The sequence below is a fragment of the Eulemur rufifrons genome, chromosome 13 (assembly GCF_041146395.1).
Source record: "Eulemur rufifrons isolate Redbay chromosome 13, OSU_ERuf_1, whole genome shotgun sequence".
Classification (NCBI taxonomy): domain Eukaryota; kingdom Metazoa; phylum Chordata; class Mammalia; order Primates; family Lemuridae; genus Eulemur; species Eulemur rufifrons.
Window position 1 is genome coordinate 11,494,877 of NC_090995.1, and position 27,641 is coordinate 11,522,517.

General features: G+C 36.5%; 1 protein-coding gene across 4 annotated transcripts in view; it reads left to right on the plus strand.

The window, feature by feature from the left end:
• Window positions 1–27,641, plus strand: part of MAPK10 (mitogen-activated protein kinase 10) — a 96,911-nt gene that overhangs the window by 21,782 nt on the left and 47,488 nt on the right. For all 4 annotated transcript variants that reach the window (XM_069485539.1, XM_069485538.1, XM_069485540.1 and 1 more), the window contains one exon: window positions 26,141–26,270. In XM_069485539.1, coding sequence (XP_069341640.1) covers window positions 26,141–26,270 — 130 coding nt within the window. The remainder of the gene's footprint in view (window positions 1–26,140; window positions 26,271–27,641) is intronic.

Below are 27,641 nucleotides of genomic sequence, written 5' to 3' on the forward strand. Positions count from 1 at the left end.
TAACTAAGTTTAGCAGACAAGACTTGCTAAGGTAGGTCTGCTCTTTAACTGAAAAGAGCTGATCATATAGTTTTAAATGATAGGAAATAAAGCCTTACTCTCTCTTTCTTTGTGGTGTTACATACCATTGGTTTGTAAGTGGTCCCAGTTCAAGTTTGCAAGATGATGTTTTGCAGAATATTTACAGCAGAGCGCTAAGCTTAATGCAGATAAAAGCATAGCATTGTTGTAAAAAATTTGTGCCTTGAAAATTAAATATTTAGAAATAAGATGGTATATTTTATGTTAACTAAAATTTTTAAAATCCCAGTTACAGCTAGAGGATACTGTTTAATCAAATTTGAAATAAGTGTATTTATAAGATGCCCTGGAAATAATCCAGTGGATTAGTTTATATGAAGTGGAATATATGTATCTACAGTAGTGGATATATATACACAGGAGTCCCGCCTTATCCACAGTTTCACTTTCTGCGGTTTCAGTTATACATGGTCAACTATGGTCTGCAAATACTAAATGAAAAATTCGAGAAGTAAACAATTCGTAAGTTTTAAATTGCCTGCCATTCTGGGTAGCATGATGAAATCTGGCTTTGTCCCGCTCCATTCTGCCCGCTGGGGACGTGAATCACCCTTTGTCCAGCATGTCCACGCGGTAGACACTGCCCGCCTGTTAGTGACTTAGTAGCTGTCTCAGTTATCAGAGCGACTGTCATAGTGTCACAGTGTTTGTGTTCAAGTAACCCTTATTGTACTTAATAATGGCCCCAAAGCGCAAGAGTAGTGATGTTGGCAATTCAGATATGCCAAAGAGAAGCTGTGCAAAGAGCTTCCTTTAACTGGAAAGTTCTCAATTTAATAAGAAAAGAACATAAATCGTATGCTGATATTGCTGAAATCTCTGGTAAGAACAAATCTATGAAATTGTGAACAGAATATTGTTATAATTGTTCTATTTTATTATTAGTTATTGTTGTTAACCTCTTGTGGTGCCTAATTTATATGTTAAACCTTATCGTAGGCATGTATGTACTATCTGTAGTTTCAGGCATACAAGGTGGGGGGTGTCTTGGAACATATTGTCTGCAGATAAAGGGGACCACTGTAATGAATATGTAACCAACATATTATTATCATATCTTATGTATGTATACACATACTAATCCAATGCATTAGTTTGAATTAATTGGATGGGTATCATATATGCTATTTTAAATATTAATATATACATTATGTATATAAGACATATTAGGATATATATCTTTTTCACAAAAATTTGAAAAATAATTTTTAGGGATTTTCCTTCAACGAGTGGTCTATCGTAACAAGGCCCTATGCAGATAAATAACTTAAGATTTAAATTGTCAGGCATGTTCAGTGAATCTCAGGCATTCACATATTCTTACTTGAAAAAGACCTTGTGGCTTATCTCGCCACCTTCCTTGGTAGGTGGATGCTGGTGGGTATAGCGAGCTGGTTGGCAATGTCCTAGCAGCCTGGTCAAGCTCAGGAGAGACTAAAGAGAGGTCTAGAATTTCTGTACTTTGGGCTTTTAAAAAAAAAAATATGTGTGACCTACACTACAGAAGGATGAGGATAGACAACATTCCATAAGTAACACTGTGGTGCATGAAACTAAGTTTATTACGGCATTTTATTTAGCAGATCCTTCATTGGCCCAGCATCTGATACTGCAGTTACATTATCTTGGTGCATATGTGTTTAAACTTTGTTTAATCCCAAATAGAATTTAAAGTGATGAAAAAAAAAAAATAGATGTGACTTACTATACACCTAACAGGGAATGAACTTTGGGGAGTGATGTTTAACAAAGCTTTCAGAGTAGAGCCTGAGTATATTGATAATGTGATAAAGTAGAATAGTCAAAAATACTCCCCAGGGAGTCTAAACTTGCTGATGGCAAAGTTCCCCTTATGCCTGAGATACTAGGGATGTAGAAGGAAAAGGGTTTTTTTGTTTGTTTGTTTGTTTTTGTGGTTTGCTTTGTTTTTGTTTAATTGTGGAGCAGTTATGTATATTACAGTTGAGAATGTGGGATTTGATAAAATTACTAATACTTCATCATTGAGGCTGACAAAGAAGAATTTGAACAATTTTTTCCCCTATCTTTCCACCTGGGGTTCAGTTAACCAACATTATTTACAATATATAAGTTTTAAACGTTAGTTTTTAAATCTGCAGCATGGCTACACAATAAATCCTGCTGACTATCTTTAGGCACAGAATCTGGGTGGTAGCATTTTATGATTATGAGGCTGATAATATAAAAAAAAAAAGATGAGTAAAATCAGCCAGAGGGTTTTCCAAGCCATCAGACTTCCTGAATATAATAACACAAAAGAGTCTTGATCACTGGGCCCCAGATGATTTTATTTTGTTTCTGGAAACATCACTCAAGCTCCTATGGACCATTTCTTCGTTTCTAATGAGCCATTATGCTAAATGATGCAGCTTTAATCACACATTTCCATTTAGCCCCTGACAGGTAGAAATAATTATCCTCTAATGCACATCTGGAATATCAGCACATTCTTCATCCCTGGTATTTTCTATTAATTTTACAATTTCTGACCCTTAATTGCAACCTTCCTGAGATAAGGAGCATTAAGCTTCAAATGCTGTCTTTTATTTTCTGAGAGGTTTAAGGTGGTGATGGCCCAGTGAAATAAGACACTGTATTTTTCTTCCACATTTTTGCTGTTCTTCTTCTAGGCCCCTTTGCATAGCACAGGTCCCAAATACTTATTTACTGTATTTCTTGATTGATGAATAAGACTTGTCAATATTTTTGTCCTTCACAGAGAAAATGTACTTAGAAAAACAATGGGTTTTGATGGCAATGTGTTTATAGGAAAAAAATTATACATATAGAATGTCTATTTTTTTCATATGTATGTGTTCATATGTATAAATATATAATTGTCAATATGCTAACTGATGCTGAATGGGTTGGCAGTCCATAATTTTTAAAATTATATTTGGCTTGGAAAGTATCATGGACATTTATTCCGAATTCTGTCATTCTCCAGTTAATTTGTAATTTATTTGCATCCCTGTAGTAATAACTGACAGTAAGAGTCTATAGCCTAGAAGTATTTTTCTTGGCAGATTTGAAAAATAGTCATTTAAATTTCCATAGATAATTATTCACTTATAGATGATTGAGTCTTCTCCATAAATCATTTTTTGATATAAATGCTAATGTACCCATCAGAAGAAATAACTAGTAAACACATTATTTATTTTTCAGTTTCTACTTCAATCACAAAGATTAAATGGTTAAGTGATGCTGATTCTTATTTCTTGTAGGATTGTCTTCTAGGCCATCAATAGATATTTTTGTTGCTAAAATAAGATAAGTTTATGGTCCATGTATTATTTTGTCAGATGCATAAGCCCTGGTTAATTGTTAGGATTAAAGTATACTCATGACTGTATTAAAAAATAACCCATAACCCAAATATAAATATCTCATGGCCTGATCCTACACTATCCAGTGCATCTTGGAAAAGCCAAAATTCCTCACAGAAAGCAGGCAGTTTCATCGGTTAAATTAAATTATGCTAAATAACAGATGGTGATTGCTGTTCCTTAGATTCTGGGAATTAGTCTCGTTTACTGCTCCAAGAGACCCGTCCATTCCATCTGTAGATAAGGTGGCTTTTTTTTTTTTTTAATGAAGAGAGCAGGTATGTGTTATAAATACTCTAACTTAAAAATACTAAGGCTTAGAGGAGCTTTTTATAAAACTTAGAGGGAAGGTAGTTGGCCCTTTTCTCTGCGAAGTCATGCTTCTAGCCCATTCCAGCATCACATTCTGTTTATAGAGTCTGAGCTGTCTTGCTAATCACAGATTTGAATGTGGGGGCTGAGGACAAAGGAAGATATATTTCAGATGGGAAGACGGAGTGACAGCCCTGTCATTCCCTTTGTCTGCTGTCGACTCCCGGATTCGTACTCTCCCCTGCAATGAGATTTAAATTTATTTAAAATATTTGACCTTGTCAAGTGAGCTTCACTTTATGTGTCCAACGTTATGAATCCAGCACCGAATCACTGCATTTTAAGCTTCTGTGTACGATGGGGGGGGGGGTGCGTGTAAATCACCATCAAAGAGGGCACTCAGCCACTTCATTTGAAGTGGAGTTTCTTTTATTTAAAAGCATGAGCCTTAGGGTTCTCGTAGCTATGTTCTTTCTCATTTCATGTTCTTTCTTATTTTTATCATTAAAAACATCTTTCTGCAAAAGATTTTAATATGTCCATTCATAAAATCAAGATTTCACTCCCAATCCAGGGAGATACAACCCCAAATATTTATATTTTTAATTTTCCTTTGGGTTTGCCCAGGGCAGCAGCATATGGTTGCGGGTGTGTGTGTGCCCTGCACAAGAGCACAGGCATGAGGCGAAACTCCAGCCATGGGCCCTGGTGGGTGGTCACCTTCACCCACACCAGATGGGCTTAGCAGCTGATATTGAATCAATGAACTTTTGATTCCAAGTGACCAGTGAGAGAAATTCATTGTAACTAGCAAAAACATTATATACAATGTACTCTAGGGTGTTAAATGATAATAATTCACCACGATGGTTTAAAATAGATAAGAAAATGGAAAGAATCAGGGAGCAGAGAAAAATTATAAGCCAAATTGTTGTCATGTTAACAGTATCCCTCCTCTTCAGCAACCTTTCTCTCACCCCCTTTCTCTCCCTACGTCTCCTGTGGACGTCAGTCTTACAAGGCCTCCCTGTTCTCTGAGCCTGTCACCCTCTTGCTGGATTAACTTCTTCCTTATCTAGCCAGGAACCCTGAAGAATGATTTCAGACACTTTCAGATGTTCTCTATTTTCTCACCTCCTTGCCCTCTGCAGCTTTGGTTTCCAAACCTTCATCCAGATTAGCCCGATGATTGGCTCCTTTCTCTGCTCCTGCTAGAAGGCTGAGCCCAGCTGGAGAAATCCTATAATCATAGCTGATTTCCTCCATGATAAGCTTATGAGCTTCTTCCTCAGTTAGGCCGTTGTTCCTGCTTAGCAACCATTTTATTTATGTCTTGTCGGCTCCCTAGCCCATTCCCAAGGTGGCTGTTAAAATCCTTTTACCACTTTCGTGCAAGCTCTCAATTCCACTTCATCAGCTCCTGCTCCATTCCTACCAGAAGGCCTCACCTTCTACTTTCCGGAGAAAACAGATGGCCTCAGGCTGTGAGCTCTCAATTTCCCCTTCCCCCTCCTAACTCCTTGTCATCTACAGTCTTCCCTGCCCCCTCAGTCCCTTCATGAGGAGCACCCCCAGGCTGGCCGCCCACCTGTGTTCCTGATTCTGTCCCCAGCCCCTGGGGCCTAGCAGTTTTTCTCTGTCTGACATTCTCGACTGAAACTAGTGTTGACTGAATCTTCTTCTCCCCTGCTATAGAAGACTTCTCACCAACGTGCCTGCCCCTCAAACTACTTCTCCGTCTCTCCTTCCTTTTTCATCAAACCTCTTAGTAGTGTAGTCTGAGGTTGGTGCCTCCACATACCCTTTCTGTCCTCGTTTCACAGACAGTCCCAGTTCTATCACCGTGTCCCCTGTGATGAAGCAGGTTGCCGTGGGAAGGCAGCCATTGACCTTCTAAGTGGCCAATCCACTGGATTCTTTTTCAGCTTCCATTTTTAACTTCTCTGCAATGTTTGGAAGTGTTAAGTATCCAATTCTTCTTGAATTCTGTCTTCCTTTGAATTTTAAGCTAAGAATTAAAAAAAATCTGCTCCTTGTTTGGATTTGGATGGACTGACCAGTGCACTGAGGGGTAGCATAAGGCAGTGGTGAAGAGTGCGGACTCTGGGACCCTGGCTTCCTCTTCCCTGTGTGCCATCTCAGTCACCTCACCTGTGACTGAAGAAAGGGCTAGCAGAAATATGTATGTATGTGTAGAGTTGTCATTAAAGCAAACTAAATTAGTTAATTACAGTGCCTGGCTTTAGTCAGTAGTCAATACATGTTAGTTTTTATTATTGTAGCTGGCGTGGGTCATGCCCAAATTCTAAGGGGTTGTTGGCTGGGTAGGGTACTGTCTTTTCCAGTTTGATGTTCAGAAAGCCAGTAAGAGAATCCAATCTAAAGCTGATGAGGGCAAAATTTGAATCAGGAACGAGAGCAAAAGGAGCCAGAAAGCCAGGTACTAATTCTCAAGTGTAAAGAGAGTGAGATTCTAAATGAGCAATGAAAGGCAAATGCCCAAGAACCAGGCCAGAATTGGATCAGAGTGGGAGAAATTTGGGAACAGTGGAATGAATGTAGGACAAGTGTCATGAATATTATTAGCTGGTGGGTGAGTGGTAGCGATGTTAGATTGGATTGAAGCCAAATGTTTCTTGGTTCCTTCCTACTTCTGTATTCCTTTATTTTTGTCCTGAAAGGAAACATAGAGTTTCTGGATCAGAGGCAGAGTATTACTTAAGGCAATAACTGCATCAGTTATTCATATCCCCTTTTCTCCCTTTCAGGACAATGCTATAAAAGCCAAATATTGTCCTTTACATGCAAAGGGGTTTTGGCACTACCAAGAAGAAGAAATTATGAATCTCAGAGTTTATATATAAACTACTATACAACTGCCACCTTCTGGGGAGGCGGGGAGAGAAAGAGAGAGAGAAAGAGAGAGAGAAATATCTAACCTCGCTAAAATAAACAAATATTCTCTCTGGAGGCCTCTTAACTCTTTAACTTTCAAGAGTTGCCCTTGAAGTTCCAGTTTTCTTTGCTCAGAGAGCCCTAAATGTAGAAACATTAAAATGCCCCTATGAGGCAGGTACTACTATTTACATTAATAACATAAAATTCCAGCTTTATAAAGTAATAGCATTTCTAGATTCAAATAATGTTGTAAAATTGCTATTTAAAAATGATTTAAAAATAATTGTTGTGTTATAAAAACATTCTTATTTTTAACAACCTCCACTTAACTGGAATGCAAGATCTTTTATTGTTTTAATTAAACCAACTTACACTACTTATAGTGGTGTGGCAATATATACATACTTGTTCAGTGCGCAGAAATCAAAATTACTCCCTTGAACACACCAACAAAAAAGGGATCACTAATTTCATACTTTTTCACAGAAATACTTCTAACTCCTCTCATATACATTCAAAAAGTATTTAGCAATTTAGCTTGTAAACACAATAATATCACAAAGAATACAATTAAGACTATATGCTATTTTCAGCCTTATTGTCTAATAAGCTTAGCATCTGAGAATTATTTGCCTTGGTTATCAGAAAGCTTGCCAGAAGAATTTTAGTTTTTGCCAATGTAAGAATTCTTTTTCATATAAAACAGAATATATCCTTAGAGAATTGGAAGAATATGCATTAATAAGATATTGAAAAAGAAAAGCATCCTTTACTTTTGTTTTATGTCTATTTCCTCACACTGTATTGATTTTCCTTGAAGTCAGGAAGCCCATCTATTTTATTCTATTCTATATGATAATTTTTTTAGTACCTAATATGTTCCAGGTACCATGTTGGATGCTGGAGCTACTGTTGTGAGCAAAAGTGGACATGGTCTGCATTCTTTTTCCAGATTTTGGCCTAGTAGATACGATCTGTAATAGTTATGGATATCTGTCTCAGATAGGATATACTCTTTAAGATGCCCTAACAAAGAGATACAAAATATGGTGGCTTGAACACTTCTGTCCATTAAAGTCTGAGGTGCTGCATAGTTCCAGGGGATAGGGCAACTCCATTTCACAGAGTCATGGGAATCTTGGCAGTGCTGTTCTTGTCCACATGGCCAAAGCAACTAGGGTCACATTCTAGTTTGTGGGAAGAAGAAAAAAGCAAGAAGAGAGTAATCCATCTCTCTATAAGGATATAACTTAGAAGTTGAGTATTTCCCTTCTGCCCTTATCCATTGTCCTGAACCTAATATAGCTGCAAGGAAAGCTGGGAAATAATGCTGTCAGAGAAACTCCATGTGCCTGTGTAAAACTGGGGAGGTTCGTATAACTATAAGGAGGAAGGGAATGGATCTTGAGAGACCATTAGTCTCTGAAGTAGTAAAGTCTCCAGTTTTTGGATCTGATAACTGATATCCAGTCTCCTTTCTTGTTCATCTGCCTCTGACTTGTGAGCCTTGCTTCAAGTCAGCATGGGTTTTATTTCTTGATCTCTCTAATTTGTGTCCCAGCCAACTGCATTATATGGATTAGAGCCAACCGATTCTCAAGAAATGATACAATGTTACATAAGTTATATGCAAATGAGTAGATTAGATCATGCTAGACTGGTGCAATCACCCAGGATGATGTCTCCTTCACCCTGTTTCCCCAAGACCTATTACAGTGTTTGGAACATAAGAGGTATACTGAAAAAAAAAAAAACCTTCATTAAATGAATGAATAAAGAATGAATCCTTTGGAATGTGAATGAGTGGCTCTGGGTTTCACCCACTTGGAAATATAAAAACATTTCTTTCTGGAGGTCTTTCTTTATTCATTCACTCTTTAGTTCCAAGATTTGTTCTTTAACCCGGTTCCAGTTTCCTTTGTTTAGCAAACATTAATGATGAAGAAACATTAAAATACCTCTGTGAGGTAGGTACTTTGTCTCCACCAATACTCATGTTGAAATTTGATCCCCAGTGTGGCTGTTGTTGGGAGGTGGAGCCTAGGGGGAAGTGTCTGGGTAAGGCGGGTGGATCCGTCATTAATGGCTCAGTGCTGTTCTTGAGTTCTCACTCTGCTCTCTTGAGAGACTGGAGTAGTTATTTCAGGAATTTATTACTTCCCAAGACAGTGGGTTGTTACAAAGCCAGGATGCGCCTCGTGTTTCCTGCTCTTCGCGCATCTGCTTTCCCTTTGACCTTCTCTGCCACGTTGTGACACCACTCAAGAGCCCTCTCCACAAGCCAGGACAGTGCCCTTGAACGTCTTAGCCTGTAGAATCATGAGCTAAATAAACCTCTTTTCAATTACCCAGCCTCAGATTTTCTTTTATAGTAACACAAAATGGAGTAAGACAGTACTATTATTTACATTAATAATGTAAAATTCCAGCCTTTAGCACTAAAAGGAATTTATAGGCTACATTTTAGATTTAGCCTATAAGATTACCCAATGTGCATTTTATTTTAGAAAGTGTAATCTCTATCAGTGAATTCTACAGAGCTTTGTTTTCTCCCATAAACTCTAGAAAATATCTGGTCCTCTACCCTTGGTACCCCAGGAATGGCTTCTCTTTCTGTTGTGAGATTTCTAGCTCTTCCTTGCATGCTGTAACTGATATTCTTTGCTATAATGAGCAGAGAGTGGTGCTTTAAACTTCTTTTAGCTAGAATGAGTGACTGTGAATGGTGTTGAAATTGAAGATGGAATTTTTCCCCCACCCTGAACAAAGATGTGGACTTGATGACACAGTCTCCTCAGGTCACAAAAGCTCAGGGGATTATTTTGGGTCACTACATGTGAGGCTTGCATTATATCTTAGTATCTTGTTCAATGGTCAAGTATCTTATGTTCGCTATGGGACTATCGTTTTTATAATTTTTTTAAGATACCAGTATTATTTTTTTTTTGTAAACCTTATTGTTTTTGTAAGCTAGTTAACCATGAAGAACTTGACTTGTACATTTTGATGTGGCTGAACTCTTTAGAACATGGGGCAAGGCCTTATAGAACCTGAGCCACAAATAAACTGTGTGATTTTAGACAAGTTAATTGTCTTCCTTAGGCCTTAATTTCATCATGTCTAATTAAAATGAGGACATTGGTTCAATGACTAAAGGTCTTTCAAGCTAAAAATTCAGTCTTGATTTGTAGACTATTTGCTATTTAGAGAAATGCACAATTTGCTTTTTCTTCTGTTTTGAAAATTGAGGTTGACAAGCACAGTGCTTTTGATACTTTGCAAAGTATTTATTGTTCACATGGTAGGAAGCAGAACTTGGAAACTTGGGAAGTAATTACTAAGTCTCTAGCAGCCAATAGTTTTGTGTGTGTGTGTGTGTGTGTGTGTGTGTATGCATGTGCATACATTTGCCCGTGTATACATGTGTGTGTAAATCGCAGCTGATTGAAATCAGAATGTATACATAAATTTCATTTAATTTGAATGACAAAGGGAATATAAAATTATTAATACCAAAGGTAATATTTTTCCATTTTCTTAACTTCCTACTTCCTTTTTTTTTTTTTTTTTTTTGAGAAATTTCGAAACACCTGAATGTTGTTACCAGCTTACAGATCAAGTAGAAGTAACAGATTGGACAAAATTCGTGTATGTATTATGGTGATATGGCAATGGGGACAGAGGGAAGGGAACAGAGATTTTAATGCAGTTTTGCAAGATTTGATTATTAATTTCTATTTATGTTTGAGTTAGACATTTTCAATTTCTCTGTTTCCATTCATGATCTATGAATTCATAATTTAGTTATCACACTTCCACTTCCTTGAAAATATACATAGGAAAGGAATGGTTACTGAAACTAGATCTGGGGATACTTAATTTGGAGAGAGGTTGAGTCTGGGGAGACGGAAGTTATCTTCAAATATTTGAATTCACAAATGTCAATAACTGAGTAAACTTAACTCAGTTTGACTCTGGAGAACATACATAGAATTAATAGAAGTTGGATTTTGGCTCATTGTAAGAAAGGACTTTATCAGAGTGAGAGCTACTCACTAGGGGTTGTCTTCCTTGTGAAGGTGTAAGCAACTGTTACTGATAGTTTTCTAGCAAAGGCTGGCTGGATGAACATTTCTTAGGGATGTTGTATTTTACATAGAATTTCTTCATTTTCTGGAATGGTGGATTAAATGAATTCTTAAGTTTTCTTCCCATTCTAAGTTTTCTGTTACCTCAGAGTCATTATTTATAAGTTATGAATACTTTTAAGCAGAGAACTTACTGCTATATGGTGTCTAAGGTAGTTTTATGTTTAGCTTTGGCGTGGAATATCTCCTTAATTTACTTATTACATTGTCAGTAAGGATGGACTGTATCTCAGATGGAGCCAAAAGCAATATTTCTGGCTTTACACCCAAAGTGTGAACCCAAAGTTCTGGCTCAATATGCTGAATTCAGATGTGTTAATACTCATAAAAATAATTCCTTAGAGTTCAAACTCTCCTCTAAGCATAAGACTGTAGGCTCATTTCTTTGAGAAAAGTCAGATAGTTTTGTTCTAGCTATTGGTTTTACCCTGTAGACTGTTTCAGCTCTAGGCATGTGAAAATTTATGTTATGGACAGGAAAATTTATATCATGGTTGGGCTTTAAGCTTATAAAATTTTGGAGGGCCCTCTTTTAGAAAAATCATAAACATAAAATTAAGAATGAAAATGAATTATTTATTTAGAATAAACTATAACAAATCACAAATTGAAAAAAGCTGCTAAATACCACATAATCTTAAAATCTAAGAAGATAATATTTTTATTAATTCTCTGAGATAATATCCATTTTACTTTATTTTTGACTACATATTCCAACATGTCTCCATATGAAAATGATTTTATAGTATTATTTATGGAGAAAATATAAAGAAATTTCACTATGACCCTTACCGTGGTTAGTTAAAACATCTTTTATTGATAGTTTAGAAAAATATTTTGTCAGCCTCATAGTTCATTACTGATAATGTCATATACATGTTTAGAATTGTCAAATTTGGAAAAACTTTCTAGTTTCTTTTGTATACAGGCTGTCATATTTGAAGAAGTTGTCTATAGATTATCTTCTGACTTCATACATTTCAAACTTTATTTCTCCATTACTACTTACATACTTCTCATGTCAGGCAATGTCCATATTGTGATTCAACTTCTGTCCCTGCCCCTTTCTGTCACAAGATCGGGCACCTGGTGAATACACCTGGAGGTAGCAGTATTCTTAGAAATCATACCTACCATGGGAAAAGATGCAATGATTTAAATACATGACTGTGAAGTATTTAATAACCCACTGAATCAAAATAAACATATTCCCAACTTAATTTTTCCTTTGTCATATGTCAAAACATCTGTAGCCACTCCAGGGATATTGATGAAAGGGAAGCTGCAGTGTAAAGAGACAGTGAAAATGTAAATATCAACGGCATATGACTTGCTCTTTTAAACCTTATATTATTTATAAGTTAAAGTAATTGGTGTAGAAGTTAAGATCAGAAAATATTAGAGGCAAATTTTTGTTGAACTTCATGAAAAAATTAATCAGTTTGACTTTTATAGTCTTAAAATGCATTTTTATGACTGTCATAGTTGATCCATAGGTTCAAAAGTCATATTACCTGTGAGTCTTCAATAAGATAAAGATATTTGGTTGAATGCATTTCCCAATACAAAAAAAAAAAATTTGTGTTCTGTTTGAGTTTTCTTTTCAACAGTCAATAAAGAGCAGTATAAAATCATTAGAAGACTAGCTACTACACTACTCAATATTTTAACTCAATATGCATCCGTAATAAATATTTCTAGAAAGAGTAAGAATAATATAATTCTTCTTACAGAGGAATTATAGCCAAGTTTCCTATGTGTATGAGGGGTTATATAAGCAGGATATTAACTCATTTGATACCTTGAAGGACTAAGAAAGTACATCATCTACTGACTAGAGGCAGAACAGAGACAAGGTGACTCTTGGCGTAAAGTTCCAGGTTAGAATTCCTTTTTGAGCTCTTATTTGATAATCCTTTTCTGATCTGGTACATTTCAATTTATTTTATGGCTCTTATCAAATATTTTTGGCTGTGTTTTCCAAGTTAGTATTTCGGAGTCCTGTTTCATAATTTAAATGTGGTATTTTGATAGTCCATGTCAGCATTCATATAAAATGTTATTTGCATCATCTCATAAATAACATGATTTAAAAATATTTAGTGTCAAGTAGAATACTTTTTAACATTAACATTTTGCATTACGTACTGGCCTATAAACAGGATTTATGCTGAAACAATTGACTAATTGCATTTTTGGCACAATATGCTGCCCGTAATTTAGTCATAAACTCGTGGGACCTCTAGTTTTTCTTTTTATTTTCTATCTTAAATTTTCAAGAAAGCTGTAGTTTATGATAAAAACTAGGGGAGAATTATATTTCCTGTTGTTAAAAAATACAGCAACTATTACAGATGCTAAGATAAATCTCTAGCTAAGTAGGTCTTTTCCTAACTGTGCTTTTCAAAACTGGTGTATTAGTCTTAGGTGCAGTTTGGGTTTTATTAGATCCTCAAAGTCAATCCCACATTCTGCAGGGATAATTCTTCATGTTTACTATTTTCTATACTTCTCCTTGATTCCTAAACTTCCTGTAGGCCTGTTAGCTAGACAATAAACACAAAACAAATAAAACATCTCATTGGTATGTTTTTCAACTATCGAAATAAAGCTGACTATCTCAATAGCTTGAAAATTTTGTTTCTAGAAGTGATGCATTTGATTTGATATTAGTACTTTATTTTCAATAATTCTTCAACCCTACCAGAATCTATAATCTACAATCTGCCATTATTTTTCTGTTCTTGTCTACCCTTGTGTACTCATTTTCCTCCTTACACAGTTTAGATGTTATGCCTCATGTTATAATCGATCCCACATATAAACTTTCACTATCTTCCCCTCTTCTTTCCCAGCAAAACTCCAATGGTAGTTAAATCCAACTCCTCAGCTCTAGGATAGCTGACTGGGCCTGCAGAAAAACATATATTTTGTCTGGTCTCTCCTGAATTTCAGACCAGCAAGAATAAGTGAGCCTTTATCACCGTCCAGGATCTCTAGTCTGTTTACCTTCCTCCTGTATTAGGTGACAATTTCATTCCTTCTCCTCTTTCCTCAAAACTCCAACACCTTTTTCCCCATCCTCTTTCTCAAGATCTGATGATCTTGCTTCCTGTTTCACAGCAAAACTAAAAGCCATCAGAAATGAATATCCATAAGCTCTGCACCACTATCCCATTTACCTACAGACTAACATCTGAACCCATTTAATTTTCTTTCCCTGCTGATGCTGTGTCCAAAGCGTTTTATCCCACATAAGTCCATCTTACACTTGTGACTAGATCCCCCTTCATTTCATTACCTCAAGAACATTTCTCCAGCAATTGTTCTATCTTTACCATTCTCCATTTTTCCTTAAAGCTAGACTTTTCCATCAGCATCTGGTATTTTCTCCTTTTGATCTAATACTTCGATTTTAATCTATTCTGTATTTCTCAATATGTTACAATTCTTTGAGTACAAGAGACTTAATTTGTACTGTTCTGTACCTACTACAATAAATATAGCAAGTTCTTGTTTGATTCTGTAATATATGACATGATTTATTAACATTTAAATTTAACCTTCTGTGAAGTCTTTTATTTTATCCAAATAAAAATATCCAATAAGTGGGAAAAAAAAAAAAGAGAGAAATCATAGAATACCAGCAAATTTTTGATGAATGAATGAAGAGATAGCTCACAAAAATCTGAAATGAACTTAATTTTCAAAAGTATTAGTTCAAATTAAAAAGAAACGGACAGTAGGATTCCATTTCCTTGTAGTGCTTAGCAAAGAGACAAAAAGAGATATAATTTTTATCTTCCCAGAGGACACAGAATTTAAGTGTTCAAGTGATTTCACCTATATAGCAGCTCTGCTGTCCTAGAATAAGATGAGTTAATAAAAATACATATGCACACATGCACGTGTACACACACACACACACACACACCGGTACACGTTTTCATTTTTGCCAATGCCAAGGAAAGAACATTGGTAAGACAATTTTTATTATTGTTAAAGTGAGTGTGGTGCATTCTGACCTTTCTCCAAACTTAGGCTGTATCGCAAAAGAATACATAAATAAATCTCCTTTCCATTTTGGTGCTTATTAGTGTTTCCTGTTATGTTCCTAAACTGAGCACACAAAACCACAAAAGCAGGATGCTGTGGGGAGGGCTGTTAAAACCAGCTGCCCAGGAAATCCATTTAGGGTCAGTACACTGGTTGTTAATGACACCAAGCAACAGGAAGAAAGGTGAGGAGTGCAAGAGGAGGATTTGCATTTAGGAGTAAAATCAATACTTGTATTTGATTGGTGTGAGTGGTACTTTTTAGATAATTGTGCAAAGAAATTCCACTGTGTAGTCTCAAAGTGCCAATTTTCAATGGTTTAAAATACTTAAGGAAGTAGGTTATGTGAGAAGACTACTATATAGACCAAATCTTGGCTGAACAATCTTTTACGTTTATTTAAAATAAACAAAAACCAACTAACAGTTGCAGAATTTACTTGCCGTTTATCTGGTTTTACCACATTTCTCAGACATTGGTCTTGTTGAAACAATTTTGTGATTTTTCTAAGCTTTTGGTTTTTAGTATTTCCTGGAAGCTCAATTTTTTTTTTCTTTTACAAACACAAAGAAAGTTTATATAAAGCTGCAATAGGAGAAGACTCTGCCTATGCACTAATTGTTTCGTGAGTACATTACTTAACCAATTCTGTGCCTCAGTTTCCTTATCTCTACTAGCTTGTCAAGTTTCTGTAAAAATACAGCAAGTTAATGTTAATACCTTTCCAGAAAATAAGTGCAAGTTCTAGTTATTAACATGAAATGATTTTTATGTTATCAGCTCTCTCAATTATCTAAATAAATTTGCTTAACTCTTTGTTGAGCAAATGTATAACTGAATAAAAGAATGAATTAACTGTAAAATTAGAATCAGAAAGATGTGTAGGAATTTTCTTGTTTACACTTTGCAGCATTCACTGTAATGAGAATGATGCTGCTATCTTAGTGGAATGGCTTGCAAACATAGTTTTTGCTTCAATAATAAAGATAACAAAAATTATAGGAAATCCTAAGTCCTGGAAAAACCAAAGGGAAATTAAAAATCTCACAGTGTCACAATGCAACGATATCAGTTATATTTTAATTTTTTCAGTATGTGTTGTGCACCTATATATACATAATACAAATATTTGCCTCTTATTTCTAAGTAATTTCAAACACAGGAAAGTTGCAAGAATAGTAAAAAGAACGAGACCAAGATTATAATAATACTTATTTCATGTGGTTTTAGTGAGAATTAAGTTGCTAGTATATGCAAAGTATGAGGACTTTAAAAACAAACTCTAGTTTCTAAGATTATTTGAGTAATACTACAATAAAATCAAGATTGCCTCCTTATAGTTCTTTTTTGATCTAGAGTCAACAATTATATTGTCTTTACAATTTAGGTTGACCTAAGCTTTACATTGCTAGTTATCAGTGTGAGGATTAATTTAGTTGATCTCTGCTAAAATGAATGGAGTAAATTATTTGATATTTGGAAAACATTTGCTGGTGAAAGAAAATATAGTCACATTATGGTTGTATAGAATATGCTAATCAAATTTTAGTAAAAAGGAAACAGTCTATTAATCTTCCAATTTTCAAAGTGAAGTCTTTGTGCCGCAGGGTGGGGGCCTGACCAGGGAGGTATAGACACAGTATGTCAGGAGAACTCAAAGCCCTGAGATAAACATGGCAAGCCTTCTCGGAATCCAAATTTCATGAGAAGGTGAAGGGCTGTGGGTAAATGAGATTTTGTATTAGAATAAACATGGAGATATATACATGGGATTAAAATACAAATTTTACATGAATTTTAAAGAAACATATAACTTCAAAAACATTTAGAGGCTATTTGAGTCATGTTTATAGAAACATAATAACTATCAATCCTCTACCATTAGGAGTACTTCAATCATCAGCTGGTTTACTTATTTAACAATTTTTTATCTGGGGCCAACTGTATGCCAGACACGGTACTATGCTCTTGATTCAAAAGTGAGCAAGATCACTGTGGCCCCCGCCCTCATGGGACTTCCAATCAAGAAGTGGGATGAGTTGTTAAAAATTAAGCTAATATAATTCTCCTAACAAATTTACGAGGTGCATTCTATTAGTTATTTTATTCATGCTGTGAATTAGACATTTTCTTAACAAGGGCTATGTATATAAGAAGCAGAGTTCTCGGACACAAAATAATATGGCAGGAATAGTCAAATTTAGAAGAGACCCTCTAAAGATTGTGAGGTATAGGTTGGAGGGAAGCAAGGATTAATGCAAAGGGATATATTATATATATATATATATATATATATATATTACATAATAAGGGGCAGTCCCTGGAGTGACGAATGGAGGTAGAAATAGACTGAGAGTAAAGCAGACCAATTTGAAAATATACCCTGGAGGTAAAAACAGTCCTTCTTCATGGATTGGATATGGGGAGGGGACAAGAGGAGGAAAATGAAGAAGACTTCTGTACTTGATTGAACAAATAGGTATTTAAGAGAAAGATTGGAGAAGGGCAATTTAAGGTTAAAGAGACAAATCAAAAGTTCATTCAGTTTGAGGCAAATTAATTTTGAGATATTTCTAAGACATCCAATTAGAGGTGTTTAGTAGACAGTTGTATATATAAGTCAGGACTTTTGTGAAAGAGATCTTAGCTACAGATAAAATCTTGGCATCTTGAGTAACACAGCATTAAGTTAATAGATGTTGCTTAGATTAAGCTTTTGTCCTTTAGCTCATACAGTGCTCTTTTTCTAAAATATTTAAAGCTCTGGAAATAAAACATTTAGCAATAACCAATATTATTTCATGCAACAAACATGTAGGGAATACAGAGCTAAATCCTTCAGGATTTGGGCCACTAAAGAGCACGACAACTTTGAGGATAGCAAGAAAATGCAATAAAAAGCAATATATGATAAGTATATCACGATTATGGTACAAATAAACTGCTGCAGAAATAGAGTTCAATTTCATAAATGTCAGCTTAAATAGTGATTGAGTAGAGGAAATAAAAAAAGAAAAGATAAATAGTAGATAAAGAGGAAAAGAGCAGTGACAAAGGAAAGAAATCCAGGGCATAAACATTAGCGAACATACATTTTTCAGAGGCAAGAGATGTTGAGAGTCATGCATAGTTAGCGGAGCTACATCAGATGTCAGGCTGGTGGAGGACAATCGTAAAGTAAGAAACACTGTGCTGGCCAGGCTTACAGGAAGGAAAAGTAGGCTCATGGGCTGGGCAATGAAGTTTATTCTTATCACGATTGTATGCCCTACGTGAGTTTGTAATTCCTGTAGACCACTCAATGGATCTAATCAATTCTACAGGTCTCAAGAAATAGCACCAACCTGTGAGCCAAAGAAATACCTTAATGTCTTTAGGTCATTAACTTTACACATGGCACATTCTCACTACAAGGCCACTTTGAGAGTCACTGTTTCACTGTTGAGTTTCTTGCACAAATAAAGGTGATACACTCAATAATCTCTGCCGGAAACTCCTTAGCTAACTCTGACGCCATCCAGGTGCTGATGCTCACCTGAATTGCCATTTAGATTTATAAGGTGAATCTTGTTAAAAAAAACCAAATAAACATAAATCACACTTTGAATTTTATTGCTAGGGAATGGCCAATGGTGGGAATGTACCAGTAACCCTAGAAGAGCAAGTTCTTGGTTCTGCTTCTTTTATCTTGTGGAAGTGATGGGCAAAGCCCTCTTAGACCCAAAGCACAGTGGCCATGAGCAGCTGGAGACCGTATCATTTATCTCCAAGTTGTGAAAATTTTGACAGTGAAAGAAAGTGCATGCTAAATTATATTGTACTGATGGATGTCCAAATAGTGCCATTGAAATTTGTTTTAAGTAAACTTATTCTTAAAAACTGAAATAAAAATATAATTAAAATTTTTAAATTTATTTACACTGATTACCTAAATATCAGAAAAGATGAGAAGAATAATTACACTTGATACATCGCATGTATTTTAATCAGCTGAAACTTCTTGGCCCTATCTGTCTGTAATACAGTTTCACCGGTATTTTTCCAAAGTCAGTCTTTCAATGTGGTTTTATTATTTTTAACTTTTTGTGAAATTTCTGGGAATCTTCAAAATTGCATGTTATGGTAAATTTGAAATATTGATACATTCACTATAGATCATAATATTTTTATTTGAAAAATACTCCCTAAAGAGGATTAGGTATCTGGTAAGAACAAATTTTGCTAAATTGAAAATATTCTCAATTCTAATTTTTATATTGTAATTTAAAAATATTTCAGTCCAAGTTTTTCCACAGACACTGACTTTTCCCTCTTCACTTAGAGTTCCTTTATTGAAGAAATAATTTCATAAGACAAAATATGTCAAATAGATTGCCTAGATTTTGAATGGTTTGTCAAATTTTGATGCTGAAAAATTATAAGTCTTTACAGTCATATTTCAATCCTTTACAGAATATGAATATTCTAAAATTAAAAACTCCATCAAGTCCTACACAGGATACAAGTACATCCTTGAACTCTATCAAAAGATTATTCTCACAAATAAAGATATTCTAAAGCATAACTATGGAATTTCAAAACTAAATCTCATCCTGTCTTTGAGAAGACATTATTTCATTTGATTTATCCAGTTACTTACTTGCTTCAGTCCCTTCCATCACATTCTAGTGTGATCCTAGTTGCAAGTTTTGTTTATAACAATAGCTATTTCCTAAATGTTTCAAGAGCTGAGGTATTGGGGTGCTCCATTGATTAAATACTATGATTAAACATTACTATGTGGTTTTGCAAGAAAAGCATCCAAAATTTAGAAGATTGCTTGTCAAAAGTTGTTCTTCAATCAGAATTATGAGGGTTGCCAAGAAAATGCCAATTGCCATGCTGAAATGTCTTTATTTTTTTGATTCAACATCAGCTCCGTCGCCAAAATTTTGCAATAAATTTATTCTAATTGTGTATATATTTGTAAATATTTGTAAATCTTGGCACCTACACTCTATTTTGATTTGCAGAATATTGCAATTTATTTGGACACAACATGAGTTATATTTGTACCACAACCAAGTCAAAGTCCATTTCTACTCCATAGATTTGTTAGTGTGGTAAGAACATTGGTTCTAGTACGATTTTACTCTGCAAAAGTTTTGTATTTGTGTTATCATTGGAAAAACAAGTAATCTATCTTCAGTGTCAACATTTTGAACTAAGTGAAGTGTCTCGGGAATGGAAAAACAAACACCATATGGACACTCTAATAATTGGGAACTAATTGATGAGCACACATGGGCACAAAGAGATGTAAATGTCATTGGAAATCAAGAAGGCAGGAGGAGAAGGGTAAAAGCCTATCTGTCAGGTACAGTGAATGCTATTTGGGTGATGGGCACGCTAATAGCCCTGACTTAAACATTATAAAAGGTATCCATGTAACAACATATGTACCCCCTTAATATTTTGAATAAAATACACAAAAAATATATAATTACAGATTTATGCCACAGAATAAATCAGTGTAGCAAGGATGTCCCTCTACATTTTATAGCAGGACTTGACCAGTCTCTATGCCCCTCATATATTTCAAATCAAGCTAAATTATAATTTTCCAAGTTTCAACTTATCCTGTCAAATGGCAGCCTAGCAGCTTTGTGGATTTTGCAGGACTAGTCTGCGGAAGGGCTGTAAGAAAGTGCTAGTTCGTGTTCTCGTGTTTGGAAGAGCTGCTGCCTCTGCTACCGTCTCTGAGCACTTGGCTCTGAGCCCTACTCGTTGCCCCTGCTTCCACTCTATTGCCCGTCAAGTTCAAAGTGGTTTTGATTGAAAACTCTGTAACTGTGCTTGGTCATCCAGGTTAGTTGGATACATAAATGCAATGGCTTCTCTCGGTGCTGAGCTTGGAGTCAAGCCACCTTTATGCACAATCGGATCCGGCCTTTTGCTTAGAGAAGCATCCAGGTGAACTCCACAGCATATTGCTGTCTTTGGCCATGAGTTACTGCTCGTCAAACATAGTATTCCCCAGGAAGTCCACTTTGAGATGGTAATTTGATGTAGGAGATTTATTAGAGAGTGTTTAAGGGGTCAATGCCTATGGAAAAAGAGGGAAGAACGTAGCGGCAGAAATTCAGCTGCAATGCAGTCGCGGTGGAAGGCTCCGCTGAGCTCATTGAGAGTTCTGGAGATGGAGTGAGCCTGGCCATCTGTTCTGAGTTGGCATGAACTGGCCGGGCTGCTATAATCCCACGTTCGGCAGTCACTGAATGAGGCTGCCTGTGCAGAGGGTGTAACTGAGGCAGCTCTTTTCAGCTGAGATCATCCTCAAAGAGGACTAACGGCTAAGGGGCTGTCTGCCAGCAGCAATCCCAGGATCTGGGGCAATAAACCCTTTATTCCTTATTGGGAATCTCTGTGCATTCCAGCACCTACAGCACTGCCCTTTGAGGCACTAACGGAGTTATTCTATTATTAGCTTCTTGTCACCTACTTGCTGAGGACCAATTTGCAGAAAACCAGAAGATAAAAGTGCCTGGGGCCCACAAAAGTCATAATGTATCCCTGAAACCGGGGTGAGGCTACTTCCAGACTTTCTGTTACAGGATATAATGAATATCTTTATTACTTGTTACTAGTCAGAATTCTACCACTTATAATCAAAGCGTCCCTACCAAATGTAACCAAACCGATACAACCAAACCATTCAATGATAGTAAATTAACCAAAATGTCAACTGTTAACTTTTGATTGGGTGATGAAAGAAGGCCCCTCTGCGGAGATGATATTTGGGCTGAAACCTGAATGAACAAAAGGGGTCAGCTTAGTGAGGATGCAAGAAGAGCATTGCCGGCAGAAAGAGGAGCAACTGCAAAAGCCCTGAGGCAGAAGCAGGTTCAACAACAGGGTTCTCTCGGTTTCCGGTCCCAGCCTTTGGAAAGGTCAAGCGAGATTGCGAGATTATGGAAACAGCAATGAAGGGTACAACGTCAGGACACAATGTGGCTTGCTGGGCTTATGGCTTAAGATGTTTAAGATGCTCCATTGATATTTTTGTTGTTGCTTAAGAGATAAAGTTCTTCTCATCATGCCTAGGGATTTTTTTTCCCCACAAACATATTAATATGATCAAGAACATTTTAAATGTGAAACGGAAGGGGGATAAGAAAAAATACCAAGTCAATGATTATGATTTAGGTAGAAGAACATTTGTGTAAGAGGTTGTCTGCGATTGTACGAAGAAAAAATAGCTAATAAATATGTTGAGAACAAGACTTGCCTGCAGGGATTTGCCTGTGTATGCGTGTGTTTGTGTGCGTATAAATACACGTAAGGAGGTAAACATAGCTTTGTAGCATCATCAAAAGTGATAGGAGCATAACAACAGAAGGCTATATCGTTCTTTGCAGAACAGAGCTGGTCGAAGTGGAGGTGTGTTAGTACTATATGTCAAGAAGTTGCTAGAAAGTCTTGAATAAAATGGCTAGAAAGTTCCTGGCAAATCTTCATAAAGATTTATCTCTGTTTTTATCTGCACAAAGATAAAAGAAAGAAAAAATTTCTGGGAAAAAAGTAAGATCCCCCCCCCCGCCCCAGGACACTTAGGGAAAAAAAGGATGATTCAGGAGTAATGGAAAAGTTTCAGACATAATTTGTGACTGTCCAGCATCAGTGATGCCAATTTGCAGATGTATTTGCTAAACTGCTGCCAGTAATCACTGAGGGATTACGGAAAATTGGAAAGATTGTAGTGTCAGCCAGGGTCCATGGCAGGAGACAGAAACATTTTAAACAGGCAGAGATCTAATACGGTAAATGGGTGCCTGCAAAATCACTGGAAGGAAGGGCTGGGGGAGTGGGCTCTAGTCTGAGTCTTCTGGAATGACTCCCAGACAGCAGAGAGCTGAATCACCAGGCAGCTCCCACTTCTGAAAGTATCCTAAAACCACCAGATTTCCAGAACATGCAACCAAAGCTGTGATTAGGGAATCATAGCCCTGGAACCGCACACTTGTTGCTTGTGCCACTGCTCTACCATCGTGCTGACAACTGGGGACTGGACCCCGGAGTCCCCGGCGGCCTCTGCTTCACTCTTCTTCTCACCAGGAATCTGGAGAATGACATGAATCATTGCTTCAGAAGAAAACTTCTTATCTCCATGAGACCTTGCTTTTCAAACGAGAAATGCCAGAAGATGATGACTTCTGCCTTACAGATCTCATAGGTACACCCGCAGGACCTTACTGGAATCCAGAGTGCTAAGCTGCAGAAGCGCTGGGAGTTGGACACTTAACTCTGAAGTCTCTCTGATACCGAAAGGAATGACATAGTGGAGTCAAATGGAAGTTCAGTGAGCCAAACCACAGTGTTGCACACGACTGCAGATAGGCAAAAGTTCTTATTTTCCTTAGAGGGAAGAAAGGGATTATAAGAGACACCTTTGAACGTCACATTATTCCTTGTATTGGTTAGAAAAAAATACCCTGTGAGCCATTAAGATGATACTCAGCGATCACTGGGATTAGGGGGTTCATTAAAAACAAATCATATCAGATAGCTTATTAAAGTGGTAAGTCCGAGAACTATATGGCTATAACGTATCTAGATTTTTAACAAAGCTTTTGCCTTTTTTCACTATCTTTTATGATATCATGAGACAGACTTGAAAAATGTGGTCAAGATGATGGTGCAGTTGAAGAGATTTACAATCCGTAGAAAGACTAAAAACTGGTGATTAGTACCTACATGTCCAATTGTTGCATATGCTGTAGGAATTTAGTCTGCCCTACATTACATAATGAATCTGGAAAGAACACTGAATTTAAAAATAGCAATAGCCACCATTTACTGAGTGCTCACTCTAGGTGAGGCCCTATGGATACACTATTAACTCTTTTACTCCTTATGGCAATCTTGTCACGTTGTTACTATCTCCATTTTAAATAGGAGGAAACAGATGCCAGAAAGTGTAAATAACTTGCCCATAACTACCTATCTAGTGAGCAGCAGAGCCGAGATTCATACCTAAAATTGCTTTAAGGAGGGGGTAATAGAGGGAGGGAGAATGTCACAACATTTCTAGGAGAAACTGGCCAGTCTTTTGCCTACCAAGAACCCCCAGAGAGTGACATTTTCTCAGTTAGTCCACAGGAGGTAGGGGGATGTCCCACTACCTTGCATGTTCTGGTCAGTATCTCAGGGACGCAGACTCACATAGAGAAGCCTTACTAACATCTCACATATAAAATCAGATGCTGATTTATTAAATCATGAGAAATGTTACAGTCAGGCTGACCAAATACAAGCAATATTCCTACACATATGTTCTGAAAGAGAGCCTGATTAGTAGAATGTTGCCTGCAGAGGATAGATTCAGCCCAAGGAGACTCTGATCAGATTGCTAACTGGCTATAGTCTCTGACAGTCACAACATGGATGTACCGGTCTGTCTGGCTACCTGGGTATCTGGACCTACTTGTGGGGGGGTGGGGGAGGGGTATTAGGCTATTAAGTATGAAATGTCTGATTTCCTAAAGTACTAAGTCAGACAGCTGGTATCTGACATTTTGCTTTGAACACTTCTTGTTTTATTTTTATTGTGAAGGTACATCCTCATTCTTTTAAGAGCACAGTTTGGTTTATGATTATCTTTGAGATTTTTTTAGAGCAATTTTTGTGAAACCGTGGATAAGTAAAAAATTCATGTTATTTTCAAATATGAGTTCCATCGTGGAACCAGTGCTGCACAGACAGCTCAAAATATCAACGAAGTGTTTGGGAAGGATGTGAGTAATGAACGCACAGTACATTGATGGTTTGGGAAGTTCTGTTCTGATGATTTTCATCTTAAAAATGAGCCATGTGGGTAACCTGAGACTAAGGTGGATAATGATGAGCTGAAAGCTGTGGTAGAAGCTAACGCATCTCAACCTACGCATGAGTTAGCAGCAAGGGTTGATGTTACTATCCCAACAATATTAGACTATTTGAAACAAGTAGGCAAGGTAAAGAAGCTGGATAGATGGGTATTGCGTGAATTAAAGGTGCATCAGAAGAGAGATCATCTCAAAGCTTGCCTTTCTTTGCTGCCATAACATACAGTTATATCATTTCCACACTATTGTTATGTGTGATGAAAAATGGATTCTTTTTGACAATCACAAGTGTTTCACACAATGATTGGATAAAGATGAAGTACGAAAACACGGTCCAAAACCGAATATTCATCAGAAAAAGCAAATGGGGTCTGTTTGGTGGTCCAGCACTGGTATCATCCACTACAGCTTCATGAAACCTGCTCAGTGGATTACAGCAGATGTCTACTGCAACCAATTGGATGAAATGATGAGGATACTTGTGATTAAGTAGCAGAGATTGGTCAATAGAGACACGCCAATCCTCTTGCAAGACAACGCTCAACTACATGTTGCATAAATGGCGCTGCTCAAACTATAGAAGCTGGACTTGGAAACTCAAAATCACAGAGATGGGGAACAAACATTTTGTGAGTGCATTAGTAGGTATAATGGCAAGAGGTGCCTCTCTCACTGTCTCATGTGACCTCCAAACCCATGTATTCTGAGTACAAGAGAATTAGTACCATATGTTTAGATTGCTTTTTCAAAGCATGGTAAATTATCATTCTCAAATAATTTGGAAAGCTTCAAATGTTAGAAGCATTTATTTTTGTCTTTGTATTTAAATGCAGTTATTTATGTTTCTGAAATTCCCTCTGATTGCGTTTTGTATTTTGAGCTTTGTTACTGTTAATGAGTGCGCTTTGATCATCAACCACCTGTGCTTTCATTGCAATTAACATTACATCTTAAAAACTGGTTCTTGTGAATGAGAAAAGAATAAATGTCCATTTAAAATAACCAAAGAACAATGGAATTTTGTAGCCAGAGAAAACCTAAATATATATTAATAGATTTGAAACTCAAGCCCAAAGAGAATACATGACTTGCCACAGTCAAATGGCCAGTGGGAAATTTGAGCACTTTTCTTTCTTCTGTTTTCCTCCCACTCGCTGATGCAATTATATGCTGTATTTTTTGGCGAGATCTCCCATTCTTCCTCTTCCTCCTTCTAGCCCTTCTCCTCTTTCTTCTCCTACTAAGTGGAATTTTTTTTTTCTGCAAGTCATTCATATCTTTACTTACAGTCTGATTGGCGTGTGACCTGAGGAGACAGAATATGAGTAGGATTCCAAAATAGTATTTTCTTTACCCATATCCTTAGTTGGGCAGGCAGCACTTCTAAGGGATCCTTTGTTTTTAATTCTGGGTTGCTCTTGGATCTCTGCAGTGCTGCATATGATGCTGTCCTTGACAGAAATGTGGCCATTAAGAAGCTCAGCAGACCCTTTCAGAACCAAACACACGCCAAGAGAGCGTACCGGGAGCTGGTCCTCATGAAGTGCGTGAACCATAAAAACGTGAGTTTTGTTATTTTTAAACCTTGGCAGTGGGAGGTTGTGAGATTGGAGGAAAAAAAAAATATGTGTCCCAATTGAGTAGGAAAGGCTTTCTTTACTTTCCAATTTCTGCGTCTTAAGATTGTTTACCCTGCCTGTATGCTAAATTTGATTTCGTGGTCCTCGTGGTAGCTTTCTGTTTAAAAATCATCTAAAAACCATATGATGTGGAAGGGCTGAACTTTATAGATATTTCCCTGTTAGGAAACCAAATTAATCAGAGAGCATGTTTTTTAAAAAAAAAGGAACAAAGCAAACAAAACCAAAAAACAAAGGAAATCCCCCCCCCCCCAGAACAATATGCTACATTTCTTTATAATTTAAGTTTAATTACTAACAGGTGAAGGTCTTTATTCATCGTGTTACCTCCTTTTTGTTTTAGCTGTAGTCTGGTGCTGGCCCCCACTGTCCGTGTACACATTGTGCTCTGGCATCTTGTTCATAGGGTTGGGCAAAGATGGAATTACGTGTTCGCAAAGCACTTCAGATCAGGATCATCAAGAGCTTTTTTTCCTTGGAACTCACCTGGGTGGACCATTATAGGACTTTCTCCACTTTAGAGTCTCAGCTCTTTCAATCACAGGCAAAGGCCTAGGGAATTCTTTTTTATTTTCTTCAAAATAAACTTAATTTATTTTTTCAACACTTAATAAAAACTCTTTAATATTAGAAATTCCCCAATTCTCCAAAATTAAAAGCTGCAATGGCTTTTAAGACTACATGGAATCAATGTTTTCAGATTATATACTGTCTGTAAAATTCAGTATTAATATTTCTTTCATATCTAACCTAATGGGCATCCAAAGATTTTAACAATATCCTCCCCAGCAATCCTACCTTTCCAAGTCATCCTTAATATTCAAGTTTCAATTTTTGGCCCAATCTATTAAAACTTTGTCAGCATTTTTCCTTTTTTCAACCAGAGTTTTACTCTACCTGTGCCTCTAAATAACTAGGGAGCTACTTTCAAAAGCACTGGCAAGCCACCACCAGAGCAGTGGGATAAATGCTGATGATTCAGATAACTGCAGAAAATGGGATTTACCTTCCTATGACTTTCTCAAAACCAGGGAAAGAAACATATATATTCTGTACTATTGATGTGATTTGTATGCTTGATTTGTATGGGACATAAATTTCTCTTTTCCACTAGTTTTCCAAAAATATTAAAATATCAGAGAGTACTGATTTCTTTCTAAGTTCTCAAAATGATTATGAGACTTTTCACTCTATTTCATAGAAAAATAAAACCAAGATGCCAAATTTATGAGTTAGGCAATAAAAAAGTTTTTTTCAATAAAACATGGAAATAATTTACAAATTACAGTGAAT